The sequence below is a fragment of the Schistocerca americana genome, chromosome X, assembly GCF_021461395.2.
Source record: "Schistocerca americana isolate TAMUIC-IGC-003095 chromosome X, iqSchAmer2.1, whole genome shotgun sequence".
Taxonomy (NCBI): domain Eukaryota; kingdom Metazoa; phylum Arthropoda; class Insecta; order Orthoptera; family Acrididae; genus Schistocerca; species Schistocerca americana.
Window position 1 is genome coordinate 513,300,280 of NC_060130.1, and position 15,917 is coordinate 513,316,196.

The 15,917-nt window shown below is 41.4% G+C and overlaps 1 protein-coding gene across 1 annotated transcript in view; it reads left to right on the forward strand.

The window, feature by feature from the left end:
- The window catches only part of LOC124556611 (polyamine-transporting ATPase 13A3-like), a 281,733-nt gene that overhangs the window by 178,087 nt on the left and 87,729 nt on the right, over window positions 1-15,917 (forward strand). Inside the window, exons 9-11 of the mRNA XM_047130578.1 lie at window positions 5,247-5,459; window positions 6,040-6,108; window positions 10,037-10,090. Coding sequence (XP_046986534.1) covers window positions 5,247-5,459; window positions 6,040-6,108; window positions 10,037-10,090 — 336 coding nt within the window. The remainder of the gene's footprint in view (window positions 1-5,246; window positions 5,460-6,039; window positions 6,109-10,036; window positions 10,091-15,917) is intronic.

Here is a 15,917-nt window from a genome sequence, read left to right on the forward strand (position 1 = left end):
CGCAGTATTCATATCTCCCATTTCATCTTCATCTACATCCTCTTCCATTTCCATAATATTGTCTTCAAGTGCATCCCTCTTGTACAGACCCTCTATATACTCCTTCCACCTTTCTGCTTTCCCTTCTTTGCTTAGAACTGGGTTTCCATCATAGGTAATAGACCATTGCTAAATGTCCATAATGTGTGTCTGGTCAACAGACCTGAGGTTATTTGTCTAATTAAGACTTTGCTGATATATTAATACTAGACAGTATTCGTACTTGACTATACACTCATTTGCAGTGGAATAAAAATAGGTGGAACTGGTTAGTCTGGAACTGGCAGTAGGTTTGACAGCCAAGCAGTAGGTGGAAAAGACATGATAGCAGCACATTCAATCTCATGATGATTGTGGGTGCCTGATGCATGGGACTCTGTATCTGCAAATTCAGGCAGGCATGTCGTTTTTTGCACGTCACCATCTTAGGACTGTAAAAAGAGTATGTCGATTACTGGAACACCACCTCTACCAGCAGAATTTACTACTGTGAGCAACAGCCTGTTGATGATAAGGTCCAGTACTTACTAAACCACAGCTCCCCACATGTATCTCAACTTACTGCATGTCACAAAGCACAAGGTTTAGCATGGAAACAAGAACACTGTCATTGTGTGCTTGACATATGGAAAAAGGTTGCTCATGCTAATGATTTACAGTATACCGGGTGATCAAAAAGTCAGTATAAATTTGAAAACTTAATAAACCACCGAATAATGTAGATAGAGAGGTAAAAATTGACACACATGCTTGGAATGACATGGGGTTTTATTAGAACAAAAAAAAAACAAAGTTCACAAAATGTCCGACACATGGTGCTGTACAGCAAAACATCAGTGACTGCGCATGACAATCATGTATAAAAGGAACTGTAATGAGAGAGAGAATCGGGTGCGCTAGCAGTCGCAGCATGTTGACGTTGCCTGAAAAGGCACTTTTAGTGAAGCTGTATTCTCAGAATGGGGAGTGTGCTAGTTCAGCATTACGATCGTATCGCCATAGGAAGGGGAGTTTAAATAGGTAGACGTTCGTTGACAAATGCACCTGTGGTGAGAATGATTTTGAAGTTCGAAGCCACGGGTTGTTTAGACAGTAGACCCCGTAGTGGCCGACTGAGCACAAGCTGTAATGCTGCTGAGACAGTTCAGGAAGAAATGGAGACTGCAGCGGGTTCGTCTATGCACGAGGAAGTCATCGCTCATGCAGTCGCACGCCGCACTGGCATTCCATACACTACTGTTTGGTTGGCACTTAGGCGTACCCTCCGATGCTATCCGTACAAAATCCATCGGCATCGTGAACTGTTACCTGGCGATTTAGTGAATCGGAGGGCATTTGTGGTGTGGGCATTTCTAAAGATGGCGGAAGATGACGATTGGTTGAGTAACGTGTTGTGGACCGACGAAGCTCATTTTCACTCTCAGAGGGTCTGTCAACGCCCCCAACTGCAGAATTTGGGCTACCGAAAATCCTAGAACTGTCGTGGAAACTCCACTGCACGATGAGAAAGTCACGGTATGTGTTGGATTTACCACATCTACCATTATCGGGCCTTTTTTCTTTGAGGAAAAGCGTGATTCTGGTTTTGTAACTGCTACAGTGACGGGTGAGAGGTACGCCGATATGTTACAGAATCGCATCATCCCCAGCCTGGCTAATAAACACCTGCTGGAACGTACGATGTTTATGCAGGATGGCGCTCCACCCCATATTGCTAGATGCGTGAAAGATCTCTTGTGCGCGTCGTTTGGTGATGATCGTGTGCTCAGCTGCTACTTTCGTCATGCTTGGCTTCCCAGGTCCCCAGATCTCAGTCCGTGTCACTATTGGCTTTGGGGTTACCTGAAGTCGCAAGTGTATCGTGATTGACCGACATCTCTAGGGATGCTGAAAGCCAACATCTGACACCAATGCCTCACCATAACTCCGGACATGCTTTACAGTGCTGTTCACAACATTATTCCTCAGCTACAGCTATTGTTGAGGAATGATGGGGGACATATTGAGCATTTCCTGTAAAGAACATCATCTTTGTTTTGTCTTACTATGTTATGCTAATTATTGCTATTCTGATCAGATGAAGTGCCATCTGTCAGACTTTTTTGAACTTTAGTATTTTTTTGGTTCTAATAAAACCCCATGTCATTCCAAGCATGTGTGTCAATTTGTACCTCTCTATCTACATTATTCCGTGATTTATTCAGTTTTCAAATTTATACTGACTTTTTGATCACCCAGTATATTGGTACATAGCCATTTCAGAGTACAAGTATGTTGAAACCCACAAAAGGCAATGCATTCTGATAGGTAAAAGGGCAGTGTTCACATTGTAGGTAGAGGAGTTTTTGTGTGTGGGATGTTTATATTTGATGAGATGGAGTCCCTTGTATCTCTGATGTAGTCTCATGACTATCAAATAATACAGGAACGTACTGTCTAGTAAATGGTATCATTTTGTTTGTATATAGCATGCCACATGTGATCTGACCTTCTGTAAGTCAATGTTCCATCTCATTGTTCTGAGTTTTGTCAAATAGTTTGAGGAATACTCCACATACAAAAAGGTGTGTTTGTGGACACTCAGGTCACCTATTTACAGTTCTATTGAGCACTTAAGGGATACTTTCAGGTAAGATGTGCATGCCTTGTCCCACTTCTAGCCAATCTCTGTGAGTCATGGACAGCGGATGAGTGATAGTAAATAATTGTTTTGTGTAGCAAATACAGCAGTACATCACCAGCATCTTCAGGGCAAAATTGGGTACTATGAGCTTCTAGATAATGCCTCTAAGTCAGCTGCTCATGATTTTAAACATGCATCAATAGCATAGTGTTTAAGGAATTGATCCAGCTGCAGACTAATATGAACATTTTGTGTGCGCATGTCCACGTGCGTGTGTGTAAACAGGAGCACTTTTCGATGAAGTAGGTGATTCCGTTCCATGTCTATTTTCATATGTACTCAAGAAACGTGCTTTCTGTGTAAAGAGTTAGTTCTTTTTATGACCCTACTGTCGGAACTGATACTTGGTTTCGGATTCTATGTCACTTAGTTTGGTGTAGATTCCAGGTATCTGGCATATCATTATCAGTGTGGCCCCAATAAGGAAACACAAAAGCCATTGCCTTCATTGACAGGAACTTTACAGTGCCTGCCTTTACATGGATGGCATGTCCCAGCAATGGTTAGAACCCAGTGAGAGAAAAAATTTTGGGTTGAAATTAAGAAAACATTTGTGACAACCAGCAGAAGTCAGCATAATGGAATGAACTGGAAATAAGCCCAACATAAGCAGGAAACAACACAATCATATACTGTGTTTTGAATTTTTTCTTTTTATTGTTGTCATACAGTGAGCCCAAATATGAGGAAACCCATCAGAGTTTCATACCTAATGAAGGTCATGGCAGAGGAAGTCTATAAAACACATCTTTTGAAGGATGTCATCATGGCAGTGGAGTAAAAGTGGTGCTAATATATGGAGGCTGTGCCCTAGAAGACTATGTAGAAGACTTTCAATGGACTGCCAGATGTCGTACTAATGGCATTCTTGAAAGGCCGTCGGGATCTCATGCTGCTAATATGGCAGATAGTAAGAGAAGAGATAGGAGGATTTATGACATGCCTGGGAATAGTTGAATGTCAAATCATCCGGGAGTTGGTAACTGGCAGCAGTCTCTACAAGGCGGATAAACATTGAGGAATTGAGTGGGATACTTTGGACGCAGGCCACAAACATTAGACAACATCCAAGATCATCATGACATATATAATTTCCTCCCTCATTAATTTTATCTATTCACTGAAACAGACCCTCAGACAAAAAGATGATGACTATAACATTAGTTCACCCTTTTCAAAGTATTCGTTAACGTGAATGTATTTAGCATTCCAAAGAAGAAGAAGAAGAAGAAGAAGAAGAAGAAGAAGAAGAAGAAGATTGGCTCTAACCTTTTTAGCAAATGAAATCTATGTTTTTATATTTATTTTAACATACTCAGTTGCAGATCGTCACAAATAACTACTTGTTTCAGTCACTTAATGATCATATTCAAATCTGATTAATCACAGGTTGTGAAAACATAATTTTTTTTAGGCACCCAATAAACTAATTTTTTAAGAAATACTTTTCTGAACCTGTCATTTAATAAACCTGAAAATGGCCTTAAATGATGGAAATTAGTAATAAATTTTGACTATCTTTTTAAATATATAGTTGTGACCTGTCTCATGATAATACTCCTTTCATCAAAATCTATTTTGCCTATTTCAGTGCAAAGCCACCTTCTTTCACCCAGTGCTTTGACTGCTGTGTCTTGCTAGTATGAAATGGTGGGCTCATGTTTCACCCTTAACAGTAAAATGATGTACAGGGTAAGCTAGATTCTTTTCAGAAAGTCCTACCTTTGCTGTGAAATTATCGTCATGGAAAATCCAGGATGTAATGTAACAATATTATGCAAAGGATAACTGGTTTAGATGAATTTCTGTTGGTACTACACAGTAAAAAACAAAAATTTGTAGGATATTACAATATTCCAGTTTAACAGTTTGAACAAATCAGATACAACATCACTACTTTGAAAAGCAATGCAATTCACACCATGCAAATAAAGCCGACATTTAATTAATGTTACTGCAGTTTACCAAACAAAATTTCATCTCTGTGTCAGGTTGAGAACTACGCAACTTATCCTCAAACTTCCTTAATGTTTGGTTGGTAACTTTTGATACAGCTTGTTTCGGATGAGGAATTTACTGAATTGAGTTGTCATAGTAATTTTCATAGTGAAAACATATGTGGACAGATTGAGAATGTACTGTATTTAGAAATAGCATCAAAACAGATGTGTATCACATGCAGTGGAGGAAAAACATGGCATGAAAAGGAGGCAACAGCCTAAATACAGATCTGAAAACGTGTTGGTTAGTACAGAAGTGAAAATTTGACTTTAAAATGGTGATCTTTACCAGGAAGTGGACTGTGTTTGCACAATTCTTGTTGTGAAAATTGTTCTGAATATTTGTTTAATAGGGTGTTCTTTATCGATCTTCTTTGTCTGTAGTTGTGTGTTTCTATTTCCTGTTAGAGAAAATTGCTTTGATTATGTGGTGAAGTCCCTGTACTACATAATGTGTCAAGATTTCTCAGCATGTTTTTAATGTGTGTTATGTTGAAATTTGATAATATAACTTGTATTTTCAGACAGGAACCCTGACAGAAGATGGTTTGGATATGTGGGGTGTTTTACCTTCGAATGATGCAAAATTTGAAGTGGAACCAGTTCTTGACATTAAAAAGCTTCCTTACAAATGCCACTTAGTAACAGCAATGGCTACATGCCACTCACTCACCCATTTAGAAGGCAATCTTGTTGGAGATCCACTTGATGTCAGCATGTTTGAAGCAATAAATTGGGTAAATATGAAGTTACCATAACATAAAATAATTGTTATATAATTTAACAAAACAATTGTTTCACATGTCTTGATTATTAAAAACGCCACTCTTTTTTAAAAAGTCATTGTTTCATGTAGATCTGAACTTTTCTTAACTAAAAGTAACTAATACTTGGTTTCCCAAAACACACACACACACACACACACACACACACACACACACACACACACACACTTGCACATTTCAGTGCAGGTGTCATATAAAAATTATTTTCATGACATATGTTTCCACGTATGTAATAAATTATTTGAAAGAAGTCATTGTACGCTTCTAATTGTCAAATATTTATTTTAATTTGTATTGGACCAATCTGCTGGAAAGTGACACGTTAGTACAAGTTGCTCAATAGCACACTGCAAAAAAGACTTGACTGCAGAAGCAGACACTGACTTCTTTCAAACAATTTAAAAATTAATATGTGGATTACTTAAGAAAAGTGACTAACAAAAATCCAAGTTAAAATGTAATACATAGGAGCAATCAATTACCTTCCTTAATGTGTGTAGGATGATACACTGATACAAAATCTTTGTTTTAGGAACTAGAGGAACCAGCTTCTGATACTGCACGTTTTGATAATCTTGCTCCCGCTGTAGTCAAACCCAGGGTATGTAATCGGACCCAAGGTATTTAATTATTCCGGGTTGGTAGATATGTACATAATTTTTCTGTTTAGTGGGCTGAAGGCCCAGGTACTGACTTACAGTGAAAAGTTTGGTGTATAAAAGATAAAGTAGCATTTATATTGTGGGATTATTATCTGTTATTTGTAAATCATAATTGTAATGGTCATAAGATGAAAGTACTGTTAATGTTATGCAAAATTGTTGCAAATGTACACACCTGGAAATGGAAAACAGAACACATTGACACCGGTGTGTCAGACCCACCATACTTGCTCCGGACACTGCGAGAGGGCTGTACAAGCAATGATCACACGCACGGCACAGCGGACACACCAGGAACCGCGGTGTTGGCCGTCGAATGGCGCTAGCTGCGCAGCATTTGTGCACTGCCGCCGTCAGTGTCAGCCAGTTTGCCGTGGCATACGGAGCTCCATCGCAGTCTTTAACACTGGTAGCATGCCGCGACAGCGTGGACGTGAACCGTATGTGCAGTTGACGGACTTTGAGCGAGGGCGTATAGTGGGCATGCGGGAGGCCGGGTGGACGTACCGCCGAATTGCTCAACACGTGGGGCGTGAGGTCTCCACAGTACATCGATGTTGCCGCCAGTGGTCGGCGGAAGGTGCACGTGCCCGTTGACCTGGGACCGGACCGCAGCGATGCACGGATGCACGCCAAGACCGTAGGATCCTACGCAGTGCCGTAGGGGACCGCACCGCCACTTCCCAGCAAATTAGGGACACTGTTGCTCCTGGGGTATCGGCGGGACCATTCGCAACCGTCTCCATGAAGCTGGGCTACGGTCCCGCACACCGTTAGGCCGTCTTCCGCTCACGCCCCAACATCGTGCAGCCCGCCTCCAGTGGTGTCGCGACAGGCGTGAATGGAGGGACGAATGGAGACGTGTCGTCTTCAACGATGAGAGTCGCTTCTGCCTTGGTGCCAATGATGGTCGTATGCGTGTTTGGCGCCGTGCAGGTGAGCGCCACAATCAGGACTGCATACGACCGAGGCACACAGGGCCAACACCCGGCATCATGGTGTGGGGAGCGATCTCCTACACTGGCCGTACACCACTGGTGATCGTCGAGGGGACACTGAATAGTGCACGGTACATCCAAACCGTCATCGAACCCATCGTTCTACCATTCCTAGACCGGCAAGGGAACTTGCTGTTCCAACAGGACAATGCACGTCCGCGTGTATCCCGTGCCACCCAACGTGCTCTAGAAGGTGTAAGTCAACTACCCTGGCCAGCAAGATCTCCGGATCTGTCCCCCATTGAGCATGTTTGGGACTGGATGAAGCGTCGTCTCACGCGTTCTGCACGTCCAGCACGAACGCTGGTCCAACTGAGGCGCCAGGTGGAAATGGCATGGCAAGCCGTTCCACAGGACTACATCCAGCATCTCTACAATCGTCTCCATGGGAGAATAGCAGCCTGCATTGCTGCGAAAGGTGGATATACACTGTACTAGTGCCGACATTGTGCATGCTCTGTTGCCTGTGTCTATGTGCCTGTGGTTCTGTCAGTGTGATCATGTGATGTATCTGACCCCAGGAATGTGTCAATAAAGTTTCCCCTTCCTGGGACAATGAATTCACGGTGTTCTTATTTCAATTTCCAGGAGTGTATTAAGAAAACTTCAATATTCTGTGTGCTTACAAATTTACATGCATGAATGGGGCATTTCAGTTTATGCATTATTGTAATGACATGGTGGCATGGTTGTGTAGGTCAGTGGTACCAAGTACAAGTCTGAGGTTGTTAAAGCGGGTCATCTGTGACTGTGAACAACAATCAAAATTGAGTCTGTAGGTGGAAAGTCTAGTCCGTGGACTGGTGAGCACTCATAATTATTCCTGGCCAATGGATTGTAATGGACTGCATCAGATGTATCAGTGAGAATGGGCCCCTTCCTTTGCAGACCGTAACTCACAAGGGTCATGGCCCACATGAATTCACTCAGCGAGCCCCACATTGATGGTGGGCAGTGCTACTTGTATCAAGTGTGAATCCCATTGGTTCCTCCTCTGTGTTACTCTGAAGTTAGTGATACAATTTCAACTAACTGTAGGACTTTTACATCCATCCACTATCACACCTTTATCATTTTCTCATACAGTGCCTAAAATTCTTATAGCTGTGTTCTTGTCCTGCTCTTCTTCATGGCAGTGTACTTGTCAAGTGTGTTATAGGTAGTTTTTACTGCATAGACTCTTTTATAACAAAGTCAGCTATAGAAAGCCCATCAGAGATATTTTTATTTACTTACTATAATTCACTGTATTGGCTGCTGGTTCAGAAGGCACCGCTCATGGTCACTGCATTGCTATCTTGCACTATCTTCGTATAACATTTTTTTATGCTCTAACGGTTTGCAGATTCGTAGTATCTTTTTGTTTTTTCTGTGAATTGTCCAGTATCTGCTGCAGCTGAAAGGCACTCATCTTCTCTTGTTTCTTGTGATACAACTGATCTTTATGGAACTAAGCCACAAAAAAGAACAAATGCTGATTTATCCTTCTGAACTGCACTTTTAGAGCCCTGTAAGAATTCACTCTCAAACAACTGCAAATTACATCAGTGTCATTTGTGAGAACTGCCTCAAGGCCTCTATAAGAAGAGAAAATTGAGGCTATCTTTTTATCACAGACAAAACATTGATCACTTATGTAGTTAGTGAAACATGAAATTGGTGAACAAAACTAGTGGCATACCTCAAATAAATTTTGAGTACTTTCATTGTACACTGCAGTCACTACATTCTATAAAATTAAGCCAAAGTTGTCCTCAACTCAAAGGTTGGTTTGTACACTGCAGCCGTCCGCGGTGGTCTAGCGGTTCTAGGCGCGCAGTCCAGAACCACGCGACTGCTACGGTCGCAGGTTCGAATCCTGCCTCGGGCATGGATGTGTGTGATGTCCTTAGGTTAGTTAGGTTTAAGTAGTTCTAAGTTCTAGGGGACTGATGACCACAGATGTTAAGTCCCATAGTGCTCAGAGCCATTTGAAACATTTTTTGGAACACTGCAGTAGTTTATTAGGCATGGTTCTATTTCAACTGGTATCACCCTTGTCTTCCTCCAACCTGCCAACTAACCTACCTAGGCAGTTGTAGGAGGACCTACAATTTAATGTTTACTGTGTCATTTTTCCCTATTAACAATCATTGCCAGAGGTAACAAGTGACAAAAAATATCCTAGGACAGGCAAACCTGGACATTTGTGCTTTAAGACTGGCGCTTATCCACTTAACCTCCAATCCACACTTATTCTGAACTGTAATGCCATAAATATAAGAAAGACTTTCGCCATTGATGTCCAGAGGTGCCATTTGTGACGGAATTTACTTTACAACTGTCCGCAAAATTTTCTGTGGTAATCTACACTCAAAGGAAATTTCTGGAATAAAACCTTCAAAGAAGTTGTTATGATTAATCTTGCAGTGTTATGATTAATCTTGCAGTGTTATAGCAGTTGTCAAAGGAAGAATATTAGATTTATAGTGAGGGATACAGTGGTAAGTTGCTAGTCTCACAGACAGCAATAGATGCATATGTAAGAATGGAAGCAACAGAATAGTAGTCACTCATTTTACAGTGGCAAATCAGTAAATTTCTTGATATATCTTACTTTGCATTTTTCTCATTAGAAGCAGCATGAGAGAGATTACTAGTATACTGGTGAACTATAAACTTTTATCGAGAACACTGCTTTATTACTTCATTGTAGAAAAGAGTATTCTCTTACTTATCATCATCCATTATCACCACTATCTTCATCATAGTCGTAATATTTCTTTCTGTGTAGAATGCCATCACTAGCAAATGAAAGATGTTTATAGCTAGCAATAAATAGTGAAAAGGTTGAAAAAACTGTTAGATATAAATTTCACTTTGTTTCCAGATCCTGTGCGGTGGGGAGGGATCTTTCCTCATGACACCTTTCAATGAATCTGAGGTAATTTTAAAATAATTTTGTATTACTTTTAAATTTTCTGTTCTCGCTTAAATAATAAGAGGAATCAATTGCTCACTTTACTGATAGGATGGTGATGGATCTGCAGGTGCCAGTTGGAAAATTTACTGAAGTCTTGGTACAACACATTTTCCTTGTGTGAATGAATAATATATTAAGATGATGATATGAGATGGTATCGCTTCTTAAATTGCTTGACAGGTGCTGAGTTACTTGCACTTATTATAGTAGAAAATGGTCCAAATAAATGTTTACATCTTTCCTTTAATGATAGTGATGACTACCTGTTGATTCAAGTGATGTAGTTCTTAATAACATGATTTTGTAAATGTGTTAGAAAAAAAACTACACTGGTGGCCAGTAAAATTGCAGCAATAGGAATGACATAAGATGGTGACATTTTACTTTACTGTCTATATACAGTGAAGTAGGCAGAACACATGATTAAATATGTAGGTGATTTGTGGGTGTACATGATGCAAAAAAACAGAGATTCCACCTCTGGCAGCAACAGTGGCCCTAATCCACGTGGGCATCAAATCGGACTGGTCTTGGCAGATAAGTGCAAGTATCCCAGAATTCATCAGCCATACCTGGCTGACTACTGGTGGTGCTCCAGTCTTTTTGTGACCCATGGCCACAGGCATGAGAGACCTAGAGAATGTGCTGACCAGGGCAATAGATAGGTCAGGACAGTGCAGGCAGCATGTGATCTCACCTTATTTGTTGAAAGGTAATGTCATAAAGACACTGAAGACGTTACATAGCCACTGATTGTATCAGAGCAAAAATGTAATGGCTGCTGTCCAAATTAGTAATTGTGGTGTGCATGCAGCTACATCCTGTATCGTTCCGTGTGGTGACCGGCCTGTACGACATTGACGATCACAATCTGACAGTGCTTGTTTTCCTTCTCGTGTTTGGGTACATCGGTTGTGAATCGGAATTGGTACTGGAGAAAAGACGACATGGTGCCACTCTTGTGTCCAGTGTTGTTGTTCGGTGCACCACTGTTCAAGTACCTCTCCATGTTGCCACACAAGGGAAACTGCAACAGTGGTAATCATACTGACATTCTGTGGTGCTCCTAGCATCGTCGTACTGTCCAGGTGGGTACTTGTTTTGCTGCAAACAAGCCTATTTCCTGACAGAAAGTACATGATGGCCTGTTCGATGGTGCACACCCATATGAAAAATGTGTCTGGTCTTTCGAATACTAGTCATGTGGGGCTACTAAAATCCTGCTTGACAGTGTGCACAGCCCTCCTGAACCCATCAGTTCTATATTCACAGCTACAGCTAGAGATCCTGCCCAATTCAAACAGCAGTATTATTGAACTATAAACCGGTCTCGGTAGGCCACAATTTTGCCAAAGTCGATGTTTCTTACATGCTGTCTTCATGGTGATGCAGTTTTAATGGCCAACAGTAATTTGTATTCGTGCCTTCTAAGGCAATGATGTGCTTATTTATTCATGAAACTTATCTCTTCAGGTAGGTCTTTTCCCAATCTGACTTAAGTAGCTGGTAAGGTTGCTGCAGAGTAGGCTGTGCTGAGAAATAATTCTTATGTTGCACTGTTTTTCAGTTAATTAGCATTGAAGTTAAACAATTTGGCCATTGCACTAGCAAATTCAAATAGTCTGCCAGGTACAGTTTGTGTCAGTTGTTCTCATAGCATAGATGACAGTACACGAGACTGCTTAGCCATTTGATCAGGTTTGATCCTTTCCCATGTCCAATTTTTATATCACTTTCTTCTTTGGCTTTAGGGAACCAAATGCAGATGATGTTTGGTGAGACCAGCTCTGGTGGGCCACTTGATTTTGGATGCACTATGGCCTGATTGTCTGACTTCAGTGCTAATTAACAAGCAAACAGCACAGCATATTTTTTTTATTTTTTTATGATTATTTCTCAGCACAACCTACTTTTCAACACCCCAACTAAATTTTAAGATTTCCTGACCACCCTAAATATAATTTTTTCCAATGTTGTCAAAAGTATTTCAAAAGGCAGTGCACAACAGAGTAGTTACATGTTCCTCAGAGCATAACACTTTCACAGTTCGATTTTAGAACTGGTTCATGTGTTCATCAAGCAATATTTTTCTTCAGGCACAGAATATTAGATGATGTTGGTGGAGAACTGCAATCACTGGGAATGTTTGATGATGATGTAACAGACTATTGAATGTGTAGCATGTGGTATAGAACAAAATAAAGTAGAACATTGTGGAACATAGAAAGATGACTTTCAGCTCAATTTAATGTTATGTGAGTTGTAAGAAGCAGTGGGCTGCTTTATACTGTTGCATGACAGGAAATGAGGGTATTGGGGTTGGGTTGTTTTGGGGGAAGAGACCAGACAGCGAGGTCATCGGTCTCATCGGATTAGGGAAGGACGGGGAAGGAAGTCGGCCGCGCCCTTTCAAAGGAACCATCCCGGCATTTGCCTGGAGCAATTTAGGGAAATCACGGAAAACCTAAATCAGGACGGCCGGACGCGGGATTGAACCGTCGTCCTCCCGAATGCGAGTCCAGTGTGCTAGCCACTGCGCCACCTCGCTCGGTAGGAAGTGAGGTTGTATGTTAATGTGGCACTGTGTTAAGCGTATCCTTCAAGGTATCATGGTAGACTCCATTCTTTTTCTTGTATACACTAATGACTTTCCTTTGACCATAGCAAATAACTTCAAAGTTGTTATACACTGCCAAAAAAAGTGCAACACCCTCAAGGGTAAGATCGTTTGATTGATAAGTGAGGTGACAGGTAGTTCATCATTGTAGGAGTATGTGATAACAATTTCGGACCAAGTTGAACATCCATCTCAAAGTAAAAGGTGTCCAGTCACATCAAAACACACTGTAGCCCTCTCTGATGGCAATAAAGGCATTTATTCTCACATGAAAATGATCATCAAGGTGACAAATGGTGTCCTGCAGTAGACTGCATCTTGGGCCTTTAGTTGCAATTCAGCAGTGGTTCTTGCATGTCTTCGAGAACGCGTAAGACCCCACTTCATGTCCCATCCGTGTTCAATTGGTCAGAGTCCTGGCGGTCCTGCTAGCCATGCCAGTCGGTGTACACTATGAAGAGCGCATTGCAGCGCAGCAGCCACATATGGATGTTCACTGTCCTGATGAAGAAGCACATCAGTATTCCTGTTGACGAAATGGCAGTAGCAGTGGGATTATAGCCTGTGCAATGTTGTGGGCACTGGTTACTTTACTCTGCAGAAACATCAGATGTGACCACCAGTTGTAACTGATGCCCCCCCCCCCCCTCCGTCTGCTGCCACCTTTCTCACTGTATTGCCTGGAATGGGACCTGTCTGTCATGAGCAAATGCATTCTGGAATAGGCAGCTCACCAGATATACACCGTAAATGTGTAGGTCCATCACTCGAATAAAGACAGAACCGCTTCTCATCACTGAAGACAACAGAACACCTTTCCATTCCCCATTTAATTCTTTCATGACACCAGAGTAGCCCTTGCTTGGTGGTGTTGTGGTGTCAATGGTAGCCTGCCCAGAGGCACACATGATCTTAATCCTGTTGCAAGCAGACAGTTCCCAATGGTCCCTGATGACACAGGGGATGAAAGATGTGCCCAGATTTGTTTTGGATGATGATCAGTCAGCCACCACTGCTCACATGATGCATCTGTAATACAAAGTTGTATGTAACCTGGTCTATGGGGATGGAAGTGTTGAAAGCAACAACTCAGCACCAATCCATTGTACACATCATCTGCAACAACCTATCAACACGTCTCTCAAACTATGTACAGGCCCACAGTGTGACCTCATTCAAATGGCTGATGCTGTTCAACATGAGTATGTACTCATCAGTGGGGCATGACTGTATCCTAGAATGGATGTTACAAAAACTTTTCACCTCTAAACTCAGCACAGTTAATGCCTGCAAAGTCAAAACAGAGGGTACACAGAGAGATGTCCTGAGTGCCATATGATCACCAGTGACCATGACAAATTAATCACTAATACTACATCATATTGTGCATATATTATAACCTGATGACAGTGAACACAGTCCTTGAGGGTGTCGCACTTTTTTTTCCTGGCAGTGTACTTCTGCATAATACAAGTGTAACTTTTACAGATTCAGATCAGGGACTCAAAAATGTGGCAAATCACATGGCAGAGAGCAATAGCTCTTGGCACACGCACACACACAAACTATATGCAGTTCAGAACTTTAAGAGGCTTCCTTCTAGTATATATCTAAAGTATGGTAAGCGGTTAAAAGAGGTTAACAGAGCAAATTTCTTCGAATAAAACTTGATGATAAATTCGATTGGGAGCACATACAGCAGAACTGCTGAAGTGCCTGCACAAACATATATTTTAAATGCAAGTGTTATCACTCAGAGCTGACATAATATAAAAAGCTAGCATTCTTTGCTTACTTTCATTCCATAATGTCATATGGGATTACTTTTTGGGTAATACGTCAAGCCAAGCTGAAGTTTCCCCCAGTACAAAACCATATAATATGAATTCTCTGCAGTGTGATCTCAAGAACATCCTGCAGAGACATGTTCAAAAAGCTGGCAATAATAACTGCTATTTCCAGAAAAAACATTGTTCATTAATGAATTTTGTCAAAATAATATCTCTCTCTTTCAAACCAACAACTCTAGATCATAATACCCCTATAGACAATGTTCTTATACAAAAAACGGAAGTTAAAGAAATGCATGTTTACTCTGTGGTAAACAGATCATCAGATGATGATACACAGTTAGTCACATTACATAACTTAGCTCTGTGCACAGTTTAGAAACACTCAGAAAATGATTGAAAAAGCTACTGAATATGTTGAAGAAGGCTTAGAAATGTCAACTCTGGTGAAGTTTACAATGAGCATAACACTAGTTCTAAATTCAACATACGAGGGTTGACTGAAAAGTAATGTCTCCATCTTCATAACTCTTCAAAAGTTGGCAGCAATGGTATGCGGCAGGTACTGGCTTGTTCCGTAGCCTCATCTCTACAGCTCCATTTGCCAGGAAGCCTTAGCAGTGAACAGTTGTGTTGTTACAGTGTAAAGTATGGAACCCTGCGCAGATGGTTGGTCAATGCAATTTAAGCAACATGCAGTCATTGAATTCTTGACATCAGAAGGTGTCACCCCAGGGGAGATGCATCAGAGAATGAAAGCAGTTTATGGCGATTGTGTTGATGTGAGTGCTGTGCATCGTTGGGCAAGTAAGTTTAAAGATCTTGAGCGGGAACATCTGACCTGTGTGACAAACAGAGTTTGGAAGTCCTGTCACAGCAACCACAAAGTTTCACTAGCAAAATGTTGACAGATCGATTCAGGACGATCATAATATCGCTCGGAGAGAAATTGCAAGGACAATCGGCATTTCACAAGAACGTGTGGGTCACATGACAATGCCAAACCACACACTTCATGTGCCACCACAGCAGAACTTCAGAGACTGAATCTCATCACCGTACGGCATCCTCCATACAGTCCAGATTTAGCACCGTCTGACTTCCATGTGCCCCTGATAATGAAAGACAATCTGCGGGGACACCATTATGCTTCTGATGAAGACGTCGAGGGAACTGTGAGACTGTGGTTGCGGAAACTGAGTGTCGACTTCATCCATGACGGCTGCAAAGAACTTGTTCATTGTTGGCAGAAATGTATCCAATTGACTGGCGATTATGTGGAAAAGTGAATATTGGTAATTAAAGATCACATTCAAAGGATTTTTTCTTCATTTGATTTATTAAAATATTCCCTTCCAAACTGAATTATCGAAAGCGGGGG